Source organism: Rattus norvegicus, chromosome 7 (genome assembly GCF_036323735.1).
Source record: "Rattus norvegicus strain BN/NHsdMcwi chromosome 7, GRCr8, whole genome shotgun sequence".
In the NCBI taxonomy this organism is placed as follows: Eukaryota; Metazoa; Chordata; class Mammalia; order Rodentia; family Muridae; genus Rattus; species Rattus norvegicus.
Genome location: NC_086025.1, coordinates 44,731,422 through 44,745,865, shown reverse-complemented (window position 1 = coordinate 44,745,865; position 14,444 = coordinate 44,731,422). Strand labels below are relative to the sequence as shown.

The 14,444-nt window shown below is 38.6% G+C and overlaps 1 protein-coding gene and 1 long non-coding RNA gene across 6 annotated transcripts in view; one reads left to right on the top strand and one right to left on the bottom strand.

The window, feature by feature from the left end:
- LOC120093580 (uncharacterized) overlaps positions 1–14,444 on the bottom strand; it is a 201,325-nt gene that overhangs the window by 157,174 nt on the left and 29,707 nt on the right. The window contains exon 2 of one of the 5 annotated variants that reach the window (XR_005486917.2): positions 6,221–6,363. The exons of the other annotated variants lie outside the window; for them this stretch is intronic. This is a non-coding gene — a long non-coding RNA (uncharacterized LOC120093580). The remainder of the gene's footprint in view (positions 1–6,220; positions 6,364–14,444) is intronic. 5 annotated transcript variants of the gene reach the window in all.
- Positions 1–14,444, top strand: part of Ptprq (protein tyrosine phosphatase, receptor type, Q) — a 182,376-nt gene that overhangs the window by 157,426 nt on the left and 10,506 nt on the right. Inside the window, exons 38-41 of the mRNA NM_022925.2 lie at positions 1,726–1,816; positions 5,791–5,867; positions 13,414–13,548; positions 13,740–13,865. Coding sequence (NP_075214.2) covers positions 1,726–1,816; positions 5,791–5,867; positions 13,414–13,548; positions 13,740–13,865 — 429 coding nt within the window. The remainder of the gene's footprint in view (positions 1–1,725; positions 1,817–5,790; positions 5,868–13,413; positions 13,549–13,739; positions 13,866–14,444) is intronic.

Genomic DNA, 14,444 nt, shown 5'->3' with positions numbered 1-14,444 from the left:
AAAGATGCAGGGATCAACGCTAAATGCTCGTTAGGAAAGACTAATGAAAGTTGTGATGTCTAAGATGAACAGTAGCATGAGCCGAATTCTAATGAGAAGATAAGGAGGAAGTATTCCAGGGAGGGAGAAAAATGAAAGGCATTGGGAGGCCAAGCAATCGGCTCGTTTTGTTCCCACGAGACGATATCAAACAGGAGCAGGAAGAACTACCTAGGGAAGCCCACCAAGGCTCTATGTTCTAAATGGAATAAGACCACCCAGTATCATGATGCTATTCAAACTAGCAGCCTGGAAACTGAGTGTTGGTTTACACAACCAGACTCTCTTGAAACTATAAATAGGAAATTGTAAGTGGAATAATTCCAAACTGTATCATTTTCAAGTCAACTTCAAACAGGTCTGTCTTCCTCTTGTCTCTTTTTGTGCTTCTAAAATCTTGACACAAGGAAGTTACTTGGGGGCCTCTTAACTTTGTTACCATTTTTGAGCCTTGTTGTTGCCTACCTCGCCCCTGATGTGAGAGCAACTGTTCAGACTTTTTTATTCCTAGAAGAATAGAGAGAAGAGAATTCTTGAATAAAAAATAATTTATAGTCACATTAAAATGGGAAAGCATGGTTTAATTTCTTTACATAACCTGAAATAGTCTCATGAGTCGTTATCATTGGCCCAACAAAATCGTCAACACAAGTTCTCACCCCGGCCCCCTTAAAGATGTTTGCATGAGAAAGAGCAAATTAGAGTGCAGTGTTTTTCTCTCAAATGTCAAAAGTAGATCTCCCTGGCCCTTCCTCTGTGTCTGATCATTCTAAATCGCACCTTCGCATTCCATTATCAATTTAACAAGGCCAAATGAGTGCAATATTGACCTTTGACATCGTCTCAAACTGACCAGGGTTGTGCCAATTAATAGGCATGAAATCACACTGTCTGGGGAGAAAAAACAAAAAATAAATCATTCAACTCCCTTCTTCCCTCTAAAGGGGTATTAACATATTAAAGAACAGTGTGTGCACCTGATGAAGCCATGGGTAGCATGTGCTCTCTGGAGTTCAATGAAGTTATCTCAAAGGAAAGTCGTAGTCTAGCTGACCAAAATCATTCAGAATAGTTACAGTGACATTTATGGAAAATCTTTACTACTCATTTGACCTTGTTCCTATATCTATGATAGGAATTTTTAATTAAAAATTTTAAAAATGTGGCCTGTGAGACTATCTCTGCAATAGAAATTACATGCTAAGCATAAGGCTCAGGGTTCAATACCCAGTACCAAATACACAAAATTAAAAATAAATTAAAAAAATATGGCTGAAATGATAGCTCAGTAGACTGTCCTCGCAAGCATCAAAACCTGAAGTGGATACCTAGAACTTATAAAAAGCTGCCTATGGTAGCAGGTATTTCTAATCCCGACCTTGGGATAGTGGGCAGAGAGAGGACCCCGAGGCTAACTGACCAGACCAGCCTCAGTCTTGCAAGCTTCAGTTTTATGAGAGATGCTTATTTAAAGAATTTTAGTAAAATAAAATTGGCCTATGGAACCTGAAAATGTTACACCAAAGGTTGCCCTCTATCCTGTAAGATGTAGATGCACACACATGTTTGAACACACACAGGTACACAAACTAAACAAATGAAGGATTCAGATAAGAAATTGTGTCTTAATAGGCAGAATTTAATATTTTCCATGGTTAAACTTTGCAATGCTTTTTCCCCCCACAGGAATTACCAAAATTTCTTCAAGATCTCTCCTCAACTGATGCTGATCTCCCTTGGAACAGAGCAAAGAATCGCTTTCCGAACATAAAACCATGTATGTGCAATTCTCATTTACAGTCTGATTATGAAGTATTCAAAAATGGTGACCATGTTAATGGTTTGCATTTATTTAATGTTTTCCTACACATTAATTGAAATACAATAATACACTTCATTAATGGTGACTTTCAAGTTGTATCACGTTTGCTTTGTTCTTAATTACTGAACTTAATTTACATGGTTTGCAGTTTGTTCACCCAAGTTTCATTTACGCAGGTGCAAGAAACTGTAGATCGAGCTGCTTTTTAGCTTTGTAATCTAACCCTTTTAACATCTTCCTATAGAACATGTCTCAAACAAAGGGGAAATTAACACTTAGCTTTGAGTATTAACTTTCCTTAAGAGAATAGTAGTCTTATGGAACATAAAAAATGCCTTGCAAAATACTAGTTGATGATCAGAGTCGATGTCTGTTGACTGGAATTCTTTTCTGCAGAGAAGCAGAGGTGCACCTTGCTATAGGACAACTCCACTTTCAATCCAAGTAAACAAGCAGTGTTATTGTTTTAAATATTAAGGATGGCTTGTAGAGGCAGATTTGATATCCATCCTGTATTACTAATATGTCTGTTGTGGTCTTTCAATGAATGTCCCCCAGTAGATGGAATTCTAATCCAATGCATTTTATATTTTAAAAAAATTGAGAATTTTGATGATCTGAAACTTTGTTCCAATACACATTGGGACACGGGGTGATATAGCCTTATAATCTCAAGTAACTGGGAGGCTTGAGCATGCACACTGAAAGTTCAAGAACATTCTTCTTTACCTAAGGAATTTGAGATAGACCCAAGCAACTTAGTCAGACCCTGTCTTGATTTCTAAATGGTTTTTACAAAGATCTAGGACTATGGTTCATTGATAGATTTCCAACCATGCATAAGCCTAGTGCTTCAATAAACAAACAAACAAACAAATAAACATATTAAGGAAATTTCTACAGGTCTTTAAAAGTGCTAATTTAGAGGAGACGATAATAGCACAAATAATTTAAATCAGAAGAAACAGAACACAAGCTGGTCCTGGAGAATAAATTATCCACAAAGGCAACCAGATTTACAGGATTATGGTCCCAGAGTTATGTTCCACAGAACCTTGCAGCGCCCAGGAAGTAGACTAGAAAGAAGGACAAACAGCATTAACTCCTGGAAATTCATTCTGTTACAAAAGGAATCATAAGGAATGACTTCAGCAGCAAGATGAGAAAACCATGGGGTGACAAATATAATGTGACTGATAGTCTGAAGTCACAACCTTTCTCAGCATGCTTTTCCTTCTAACTTAAAAAAAATTAACTTGAATTAAGTTTAAGTGGGCACGCCCATGCTGCTAGATGAATTTGCACTGTTTCTTCCAGACTACTTGCAACATACTTATCGAAGTAGCATTCATTGTAAATAAACATTATATTCTTATCAAAAGGCCACTACCATGAGTTCATTAACATTTAGTTCTAGTTGCATTATACAACTGGGAATGATTTGCAATGTGTCAACACATGTAACTTAAGTAAGTCTAACTAATCTCTAAGAGGTTTTAAACTTAAAATATGGAAATTTGACTTCTTAATTTCAATTGTTTCATTCATTTGGAATGAGATCTTGGTTAATTATTCCCATTTTGACTGAAAGAAAATTCAGTCCATATCCATATTACTTTTGTGATGAGAGGGGACAAGAGTGGTTGATGGTACTAAACGTCCAACCTCAAAACAACAAGGATTATAAATGTCTCAAGCCTCCATACTGAGGCTAAGATAAAAATAATAAAACTTCTGGAGATGTAATTGTGTTTTGTGGCTGTCTCTCTTTTGTGACCACCAACGAACCATTTGTTGGTCTGTTCCTCCTACGGCCATTAGAAGATTAGGTAAAGGAATCGCTTAAATAACCTTATCCAGTACTAGAACACAGATAGCATTCAGCCCTCGTGGTGTGTAATCAATAGATCATTCCCTCCTAAATCCTGATAACTTTCTGGGTGGATAAGACCATGATACCTCCTGGGGCACTGAATTCCCCTTCCCTCACTAGAAGTCCATTTGTAATGTCATAGCCATGTCTGAAAGAAGGACAGCATATCTTCACACACAAGCCCACCCAGAGACAGTTACATAAATACTAGGCGAGCAAACAAGATTTTGTGGTTATGTGTTGCCTTTCGGCTTACACACAAAACATAAAACTGGAAAAATGTGTCTTTCCTTGCAGTGAATGAATATATGTCACTAGAGTTTTACTTGAGCCCACTTTGAGTAGTGTTGTTTTTTTTCCCTTGAGTAATGTCAGAAGGAGAATTTCAAATATCACAGTGCCTTTTGGAAGATATTAGTTTACAGGGCTTTGGGATACTAGAATTAGCAGCAAATGCTTGCAGACGTGATTTCCAAATCTCTGTCTGACAGGACACTGTGACCTTAATATCCAAATACCATGAGAAAAAGTTTAGCATGCTATTAACTCAGTTCATTATAAACAATCGTATCAAGTGAGTCGCAGCCCAATGGCTTCCCTTCCTGAAGTACAAGGCTAGCTACAATGCCATTAGACAAATCATAAAAAGCTCAGTCTCACTGACACATAAATGATTTGCAGAAATATGATAACTGCACCATACAGCGGAGGCCAGTAACAACCAGAGAAGTTAAGTGATTTACTCAAGACTGTGTAAAAATTCATACCCAATCCTCTTCTTAATTTTCCTCCATGGAGACAACAAAGCCTTATTTATTTTCTTATCCAATTGCTCATAACCCAGAGCCTGTCAAAGACGAAGCATGTACAGATCTCTTAGCTGCGCAAGCCAGCCCAAACCTCGGAATCATTCAGTCAAAGATATTTTGAGATTCCTGTGTTTAAAGTTATCAGTAGACTTTTCAGGTATAAAATTAATTTGGTAGAAATCCCCAAGAAATTTTCTGGAACTCCTTTCTGAAAAGCATCATTGGGCACAGAGTAGCTACTCGGTGATGATATTTCTTTAAAATAGTCTGAAGAAGAATAGCTAGAAATGTTATAGGAAAGAAAGAATAAGCAAACAATGGGAGAGAATAAGTGGTTTAAAACTGTACCTAAATAGATAGATAACCTAGCATATGATATATTTTAAATAAAAGAGAAATGAATGGAATATTGTTAAATGGCTTTAATAAATAATAAAAGATAAACCTACACTTTGCTTCCTTAAAAGCAAGAAATCTGAGTACAAGAAACACCAAAATACTGAAATGTAAATTAGAAAAATTCATTGAAGTTTCAGGAGAATCTATGGATGAACTTGTAAAAGATATGAACACCAGAAATAAATAACATGAAATCCAGAAGCCCTAATTTAAAAAAAATCAAAATTTGGTTATACAACAATAAATATTAAATAAACTGTTACATCAGTGACAATTGGTAACCTAAGAAAATTTTACTGTGTATGACAAAAATATGCTTCTAGCCTTAGCATACAATTTTTAAAGGGAAAATATGAAAAGATTGTATCTTTCAAGATACAGAGGATGTACCTGCAGGTTTGGGAATTTTATTCCTGGCATTGTGTTGTACGACTCCAGTTTTCTAGCTATGTTATCAGCTTTTTGATGTTGTTCAGAATTTTGAATAACAAGTAGGACCCGTTTAAGTCATAATTAAATACTGTATGTCTTCTTAAGAACACAAACTAAATATATTTATGATTGCGTAGAAAATTAAGCCAATAAAAACAAGTTTCTGATTAGAGAATGTGGCACAACATTTATAGTTAATTTTAAAATAATGTGTGTAGGAATTTTATAAGTATATCCACGATCTTATTAATTGATATTTTTGTATAATAAAAACATTGGGACCTGAGGGAAATTTTTTAAATGTCACACTCATATATAAGTTGAGATTATTAGATTGTGAACTTTTATATTCCTTTCATAGTATAAAGGTCTTGGGAATTTGGAAACCCAATTATGATTTCTTATTTTCCCCTCAGACAATAATAACAGAGTGAAGCTGATAGCCGACGTAAGCCTCCCGGGATCGGATTACATTAATGCCAGCTATGTCTCTGTGAGTTACTATTTTCATAGATAAAATGTTCTGATACAGGATAAAGACTAAAAATTTCAGATCCTTAGGAGAGAAAATTCATTAAAACACTATGGAATGGAAAATGATGTTTTCCCAATAGCAACCTGATGCACATATTATTTCAGAGATGGCAATATACAGGCTTTTGATTATTTATTTCACTGGTTTGAGCAGGCAGAAGATTTCTCCCTCTTACCATACCCCATCTTTGCATCATTTTACATGCTTTGTTAATATACTCTCCGAACAAAAAGGTCAGCTAATCTCTCTGTCAATGGAACATCAGTCAAACTGACAGCCGTGCTCATAGAGTGTAGAAACTTGTCATGTACCTTTCCCTTTGAGACATCGAGTCCATCAAAGAATGATGTAATGTGTATATTCCGTGTAGCCTCCATCGACACAAGTGGATCAACATAAAGACAATTGTGATGCACTCTGTGTAGTCTCTTGCATATCAGGGGTGATAAAATTCCTACGGAGTCAGACGGAAAACAGAATGAAGCCAGTTTGTCCTCTGTCCCTTTTTCTTACAATGGTATTTTTTACAATAGTCTTCACCAGGTTGGGTACGCAGAAATCTCTATTTATCAAGGACCCCAGCTTGGCTGGCGCATTCTTACCTTTTGAGAGTGGGAAGAGCACATTTGGTCCTTTAATGAGAGGTTCACCTCGGAATGTTGTCTGAATACCATTGGAAGTTAATTGTTAGTATCTCCAGGCTCAATTCATTAATTTTCTCCCAAGGGAGATGACTTCATCTCTAAACAACTCTGTTATGCGATTTCGAGGTAGTCCCTTTATGCTTTTTCCTACAGGCTTCAGTTGACATGATGGTTTCAATCATCATTCTCTCATGAGCCCACAGATACTGGAAGAGTTCCACTGTTTCCCACACTCTCCAGTTTTACATTATCTTCCTATTCTTAGATGTTTTCCTTTGATTTATTTCAGTTTATTCAAGGTTCTTCCATGATTAGTTCATTTTCTTACATCAAACATAACTGTACTATAATTTTTGTGTCTAAGCTGTTGTGAAGTGGTGTATGTGTAGGTTATATAGTAATTCCTTATTGGTCAATATTAACTCTAAATTTACAATCATATGTTGGGTCTTACTGTCAAGGGACTAAATAATGGAGGAGTGAAGACTTCTCTACATAGCATTTAAGGGAAGGCCCAGAGAAGATATGGATTTCACTCACTAGATAAGATGTAAGACCTTTAGGTCTCTATTCAAATGACCATGTGAATATACCATTGTAAGGTTTTATTCATTTATCAAATGATTGAGTCCTTGTGATATGAACTTCTCTAAATAGTATACTGAAATTTTATGCTTATTGATTTCAACTGTATACTGAGCCCTATAGCCTGCTGAGGTCTCACCTTATGCAATAATACCCAGACATCTAGATTTTTAAATCTAACCACTGTTTTAGTGATCAAATGTCTTTCAGTGTTATAGAGTAGGACAAAGCTAAGTTGTCATGTTATTTTCAACTTGCCAATAAATAGATCCAAATCAATACCTCATTTTCCGTAATGTTATTTCAAATATGGGACAATGTTAGAAGAGGACATAAGGTAGGCTCACAGAGATTAAAGTGACAAGCGCAGGCCTGCACGACTCTGTCCCAGGTCATCTGTGCATATGTTATGGCTGTTAGCTTGGTGTCTTTGTGGGACTTCTAACAGAGGTGTGTCTCTGACTCTTTTGCATATTCTTAGGAAACTTTTCCTCTTATTGGGTTGCCTTGTATAGCCTCTGAATGAGGCCTTCTGCTTTGTATGTTTGTATCTTTCTCTGTCATATTTGGTTGTTGTCTCTTGGAGGCCTGCTCCTTTCTGAAATGGAGGAGGAGTGGATGGGAAGTTCCGGGGGCAGAGCTGACAGGAATGGAGGAAGGGAAGATTGCGATTGGGATGTGTTGTATGAGAGAAGAATCTAGTTTGAATTCAAAAGACAAGTATAAAAAAAGGAAACTGTGGGGTGGCGGGCTGTGGAAGGGGCCCACTGCCCCACAGGAAACCAGGGAGTTCTACTAAGCATGACAGAAACATACAGATGACATAACAAAGTAATATTAATGAAATGCTAGTGTTCTCTCTAAATATTACAGTTGTCAATAGACAAGTATTAGCCCGGGATAAGATGGTTTCAAGTATGGCTCAGTGGTGAAGAGCGCCTGTGTTCTTGCAGAAGACTCAGGCTCTGTTCCAGCACGCACATGGTGGCTCACAACAATCTGACAGTCTCCTCTGAGATGGGAGGGCACCGGGCATGCACATTGTGCATTTATATGCATTCAGACAAAGTTTTTACATATGTAAAACAAATACATATCTTAAGAAAAGATGGTTTAAGCAATCTTTTACTTAAATAGGAAGCCTAGTTTATTGGAACATGTATTCTGTTATAAAAAGGTTAAAATATATGAAATCCTGAAAAAGAATTCCTGTGACTTACGTAGCAAGCTGGAACAGGTGAAGGAAGTTCGTGAGAAAGCAGGCTTGCATGTGTATTGTGCAAGTGTATTGCATTGCTAATACTTGTCAGGAAAACATCCTTTACTGGAGATGCCAGGGACAAAGGGAAAATGCCTAGCAATGATACCATGATATTTTTTCACTTCTCTACCTCCAAATTGGGGCTTCCTTTACCTCAGAAAACATGTGATACTTCAGAATTATTTTTATATTTTCTTTTTTTTAATTTATTTACATTTCAAATGTTATCCCCTTTCCTGGTTTCCCCTCCGGAAACCCCCTATCCCATTTCCCCTCCCTCTGCTTCTATGAGGGTGCTCCTCCACCAACCCACCCACTCTTACCTCCACACCCTGGCATTCCCTTACACTGGGGCATTGAGCCTTCATAGGACCAAGGGCCTCTTATCCCCTTGATACCAGACAAGGCCATCCTCTGCTACATGTGCGGCTGGAGCCATGGGTCCCTCCATGTGTACTCTTTGGTTGGTGGTTTAGTCCCTGGGAGTTCTGGGGGATCTCGTTGGTTGATATTGTTGTTCTTCCTATGGGGGAGAGCTGATGAAGCATCCTGAAGAGTAAGAGACAGAGGCCAGAGTAGCTTTAATGTCAGTTCTTTGGATCTGGGAGCCAAGGGAAAAGAACTAAAGGTAGCAAAATAATTTGTCTATGTGAAGAAAAGCAGGCTCCAGGAAAGGAAAGGGAGGAGCAGGTGACATTTAGGAGTTATTTAAAACCAGGATCTATCACTGAACTCACGTAACAGTACATATCCAGGTTCCTCTGTCCTGAGACAGGCTGGAGAATTGTGTTTTTTTTTCCAGGACTTAGTGACAGGTCATAAAATTTTGATAAAGGGTGGACTGTGAGAACAGAAGGCGATGAGAGGTTGCAGCCTCCCAGGCAGCTAATTGTACCAATATATCTAGAAACAGTTCAGTGGGACCAATGGTAAAATGAGACTCTATGGACAATAGGAAAGATCTGCTGCCAGTCATGGAAACCAGGAATGTTCTCTCCACAGCTTTGAATCCACACTTGCATTTGTGTGTATTGTTAACCATAGCATCATATGTTTGGAGTTACTAAGAAGGATTAAATAATTGTGAATTTGGAATTGAAAAAGGAAATACCTGGTTGGGGATTTAGCTCAGTGGTAGAGCGCTTGCCTAGGAAGCGCAAGGCCCTGGGTTCGGTCCCCAGCTCCGGAAAAAAAAAAAAAAAAACAAAAAAAAATATAGAAAAAGAAAAAAGAAAAAGGAAATACCGCTTTGTTGGCAATAGTTAAATTCCTTTTTTGATATGTTCTACAATGTCTGGGACTTCGCATACAGTGAGCAAACAGATTCTTCTAACAACATAGGTGGGAGTGTTGCACATGGACTTCAGAATTGGGTGGGCCTCCTTTCTCTGTCCTTCTATGTCTGTGACCCTAGGCACTCCGAAATTCTGTATTTATAAATTAGGAACAAAAAGGACAACCACAAAGGAAGACTCACAGTGTCACCTAACCTGGACCCCTGGGAGCTCCCAGAGACTGAGCCACCAACCAAAGAGCAAACACAGGCTGGTACCATGGCCCTCCAAGTACATATGTAACTGAGGACTGCCTTCTCTGGCCTCAGTGGGAGAGGGTGTGCCTAATCCTACAGCGACTTGATGCCCCAGGCAAGGAGGATACCTGGGGTGAGGAGAAGTAGGAATACCCTCTCAGAGGTGAAGAGGAGGAGGAAGGGGGAAAGAACTCAGCAAGAAGGGGCCAGGACTGGAGGGGACATTAGGGATGGAAATAATTACAGTAATGAATCTTTAAAAACACTTTGCTAAAGGCTGCTGCAGGTTTAAAGAAGTTAATGTGGGCAAGCACCTAATCACATCAGAAGCACCTAATGAAGGCACTTTACTTCTGCTGCAGTGGGTGTTTGCTTATAGTCCCCTTTATACGTCTTGGTTAGTAACCCCAGGCAGATCTTAGGAACTAACTCAAGGGCAGCCATGGAACCTACCATGTACAGTCAATGATGATGATGAACCCCACGGACCGAACTTTGACTTTATTTTTCCCAATTATTATACATTGTTAAAACCAGTTAAACCGTGTATTCCAGTTTGGGGAAAGCTTTCTAGCTAATAGGTCTCTTCTCAGAGGAAGTGAAGTTTATATGCCAGTTCTTAAAACTAGCAGCTAAAGTAGTAAAAAGAAGCAGCATGTTTCCGCAACGCTAATAAAATACGAAGGACCTGTCTCCAGCATTCCCCATTGGGCAGCATTTCGCATCTCCTTAGCATTCCTTAACTGAGTTGCCTTAACCAAAAAAAGGGGGAGCTTGTCTTCTCTATCTGAAAAGCAAAGAGCAAGTGGGGCTGTATATTTGGTGTGTCAATAGAGAATTAAAAAGTAAGACATATACATTGAAAACTCATCCCCGGAGTGAGAGAGGTGATCAGAACACCTTCACGGAGCGCCCACCACAGACCTTTGCCCACTCTAACACATTTTTTTTAAAAATTAATTAAGTCTGCTCTTTGACAAAAAGAAAAAGAAACAGCAAAAGTAAAAAGAAAGACCAACAACAAAAACATGGCAGACAAAGCAGATTTACCATCCAGTAAAATGTGGGTGGTTTAGTGTGGCTTTCTTTTTGTAAATACTTGCTAAAACTTTGGAAGTGATGATAACATTTTTATGTATTTGTGATTGAGCTGTGACAGGATGGTGTATAGTTCACGGTGTGTAATATTAATTAGTATCCATCCTCATTCCCACTAAAGATGCCTCCTTCCAAACCTAACTCACACATCCTCTCTCACAGTCACTAAACATAAAGGAGAAAGCTGCCTCCTTCCTCACTGCCTGAGTCTCTCCCTTCTCAGTGAATCTACTAACTTGAGTGCATGATATCAAGGATAGTACACACTATCCGCTTCTCTTTTTGTTTTAACTGCTACCTCTAAGATCCTTAGATTTAACCTCAGGGCTACTGATGCTTTCCCAACACTACCTCTGCCCTGACTCTTGGTGATGTCAAAATCCATTTTGAATGTTGATTTACTGCCACACTCATTATTTTCTTGATCTCTCCCATGGCTTGCCCTCTGGTTGACATCATCGCAATGTTCACAGCACAGACCTGTTCACGACCTGCAATGCAGCCTCTCCACGGTCTTCCAAATCTTTCTTCCCAGCTCACTGGAACTTGACAGTTCCCCCTCTCTACTGTAACCTCTAACCCATAAATCTTATCGGGATTTCAGTCTTTTCCATTCCAACCAACGCTTCACCTTCTTCCGAAGTTTATACATCAGATTCCATTGTTTTGTTCCTTCCATCTTCTATCTCTTTAATGAAGTTTTTTCTACTCTCAGTCTGTATACTTGATAGATATCCCATCTTGTTTATAGAAAACTCGGTGTGAATTTTCAACTCCACTAGATAGGATTGGGGAAGCGGTCATGCCCACTCCACTTTAAACTCGGATTTACTAACCAGAGGCTTTCAATCATGCCCTAACCCATTCAAGTCTTTGCTCTCAGGATTATTTCCTTCTTTTTCTCAGCTCCAAAGCCTGCCCTACGTGTCCACCTGAATCAGACGTTTGTGCAATCTCACCGATTCAATGGGCACAATGAAACGGCTGCCTGCCAGTGGATCCTCACCCGCATCTATAGACTCATTCCTTTTTCCGGGGTCGAGATAAACTGTCCTAGTCTCTAATTAGCCCATCCCTCATCTCTAAGAGCATAGGCTGAGAATTTTCTTTCTTCGGTTCGCCCCACTAATGTTATTCTTTGAGACATCAAGCATACTGTGACCCCCCTCATCTTACAAAAGAAATATCATATTATAACTTTCTCATTATCTCCATGTCCATTCTATAGAGATTCTTGAACTTTTTAATTGTATGTCCATACATACTTATATGCATGCCTGTGTTGGGGTGGCTGCCCGTGGCAGCCTGCAGGGGTGGAGAATAGCTTGGAGCTTGAGGCGTAGGTGCTCGTGAGCAGTCTGAGGTGGGTGTTAGAAACTACACTCAGGCACTATGGAAGATTAAAATGCTCTCTTAACTGTTGAGGCATCTTTCCAGCCTTCATATCCTCCTCTTTTTTGTTTGGAAACAGTGTTTCTAGTATATTAGGAGGACCTGGAACTCACTGGGTAACTGAGGTAACTCCTGATCCTCCTGCCTCCACACCTCAAGTGCAGGGTTGACACACCCACACCATTATAACCAACGTTCCTGGTAGGGCTGTGCTCCGTTCGCACCCCAGTCTTCCACTGTGTGCTCACCTTCTATTCTTTTCCATAGCTATCCAGACTATTCAAATTGTGCTTGATGCCATGGAGGCTCAAACAAACAAACAAAAACAACAAAACCCCACTGTTCATGAGATCACCGGCTAACTACTCGGGAAACTTGTACTAACGTCAGCACTTAACGTCGTTAAGTCTGTCGGAAGTTCTGACTCTCATCTGTTGCACACCAATTGTCTCTCATCACCTTGGTCTGCAAGCTTTGGAATGGAAAGGGCCAAGATCATAATCCTTGAATTTACCGTCTCCTCCTAAACTCACATTCCCGATGCTCTCATCCATTCAGATGACTTTATGCCATATTATCGTCTACTTGGAACTTACTTCTTCCTTACCCCCAACTGTGTATGTCTAGTTTATGACATTTCAACTTGAATATCTAATAATTCAAGTTTAATATAGTGAATTCAAATGACTGACTTTCCATACCAATTCCCTTATCTATAAGTCTTCCTCTTAATCCTCTGGAGACATTATTTCATTCATCTGTTTATTAATGCCCTGTAGGCAGTCTATTCTCAAAAGCCTAGCACTACAGATTGGGGGTTTCTAGCTCATATTCAAATGTTGGAATATTTAAGATTTTTCACCATTCAAAGGTAAATAATATTTTTAAGTAATCAAGTCATTTTACAACTAACATATATCTAGTATTGCTCAAAAGTAAAATTGTGCTACTTGGATATAAATAATGATGCTGTGTGGAATTATATCCTTCTAGGGATACTTATGTCCAAATGAGTTTATTGCTACCCAAGGCCCATTGCCAGGGACAGTCGGAGATTTTTGGAGAATGGTTTGGGAAACCAGAACGAAAACATTAGTAATGCTCACACAGTGTTTTGAGAAAGGACGGGTGAGTTATATGATATATCTTCAACAATTTGCTGTTTTATGTTTATGTTAATATTTGTGAATATTCTAGCTAGTGCTGTGTGTAGGTGATCAAATAAATCTGTGTATTATGCAGCCTTGACTTAGTAGCATTGATGATTGTAAGGAACAGCATTACAACGGCTCATGACTGCTGATTTTCTCTGGATGCAGATCAGATGCCATCAGTATTGGCCAGAGGACAACAAGCCAGTGACAGTCTTTGGAGACATAGTAATTACAAAGCTTATGGAGGACATTCAGATCGACTGGACCATCAGGGATCTGAAAATTGAAAGGGTAAAAATAAAGAAGAGAAGTGAATGTGGTATAAAATATGACTGACTTAAATGTATAAAGTAAAATTAGCTATTGAATTATCCCTTATTCACATAGATATACATTTGATCATGCTTTTATATTGCTTTATGAATGTTTCAATTTGATGCATGCACAGTGGTGTACATGTTACTGTCTCGTTTTGAATCAGGTGATCACAGGATATGTCAAACAATTAACATCAAACTCACAGGATGAAACCTAAATAGGAAAAAGAAGAAATTACTAGAGTACTGGGTTTTCTTTATGTGAAGAAACTATATAATTTAAGATATCAGTTTTCATAACATTCGTCTCTGAGTCCTAAGTCTTCTTGGTGTGTGTGTGTGTGTGTGTGTGTGTGTGTGTGTGTGTGTGTGTGTGTGTTATATGTGGTTCCTGTAACTATGTACAGATTTGTGTGCACTATGTGCCCAGGTTCACAGTAGGTGAGTATACAAAATGGCCAGTGGTCAATGCTAACAGTCTTTCTTTGATTGGTTGTCATGTTTATATTTCCAGACAAAGACTCACGCTGAACCTAAAGTGTATCAACTTGTT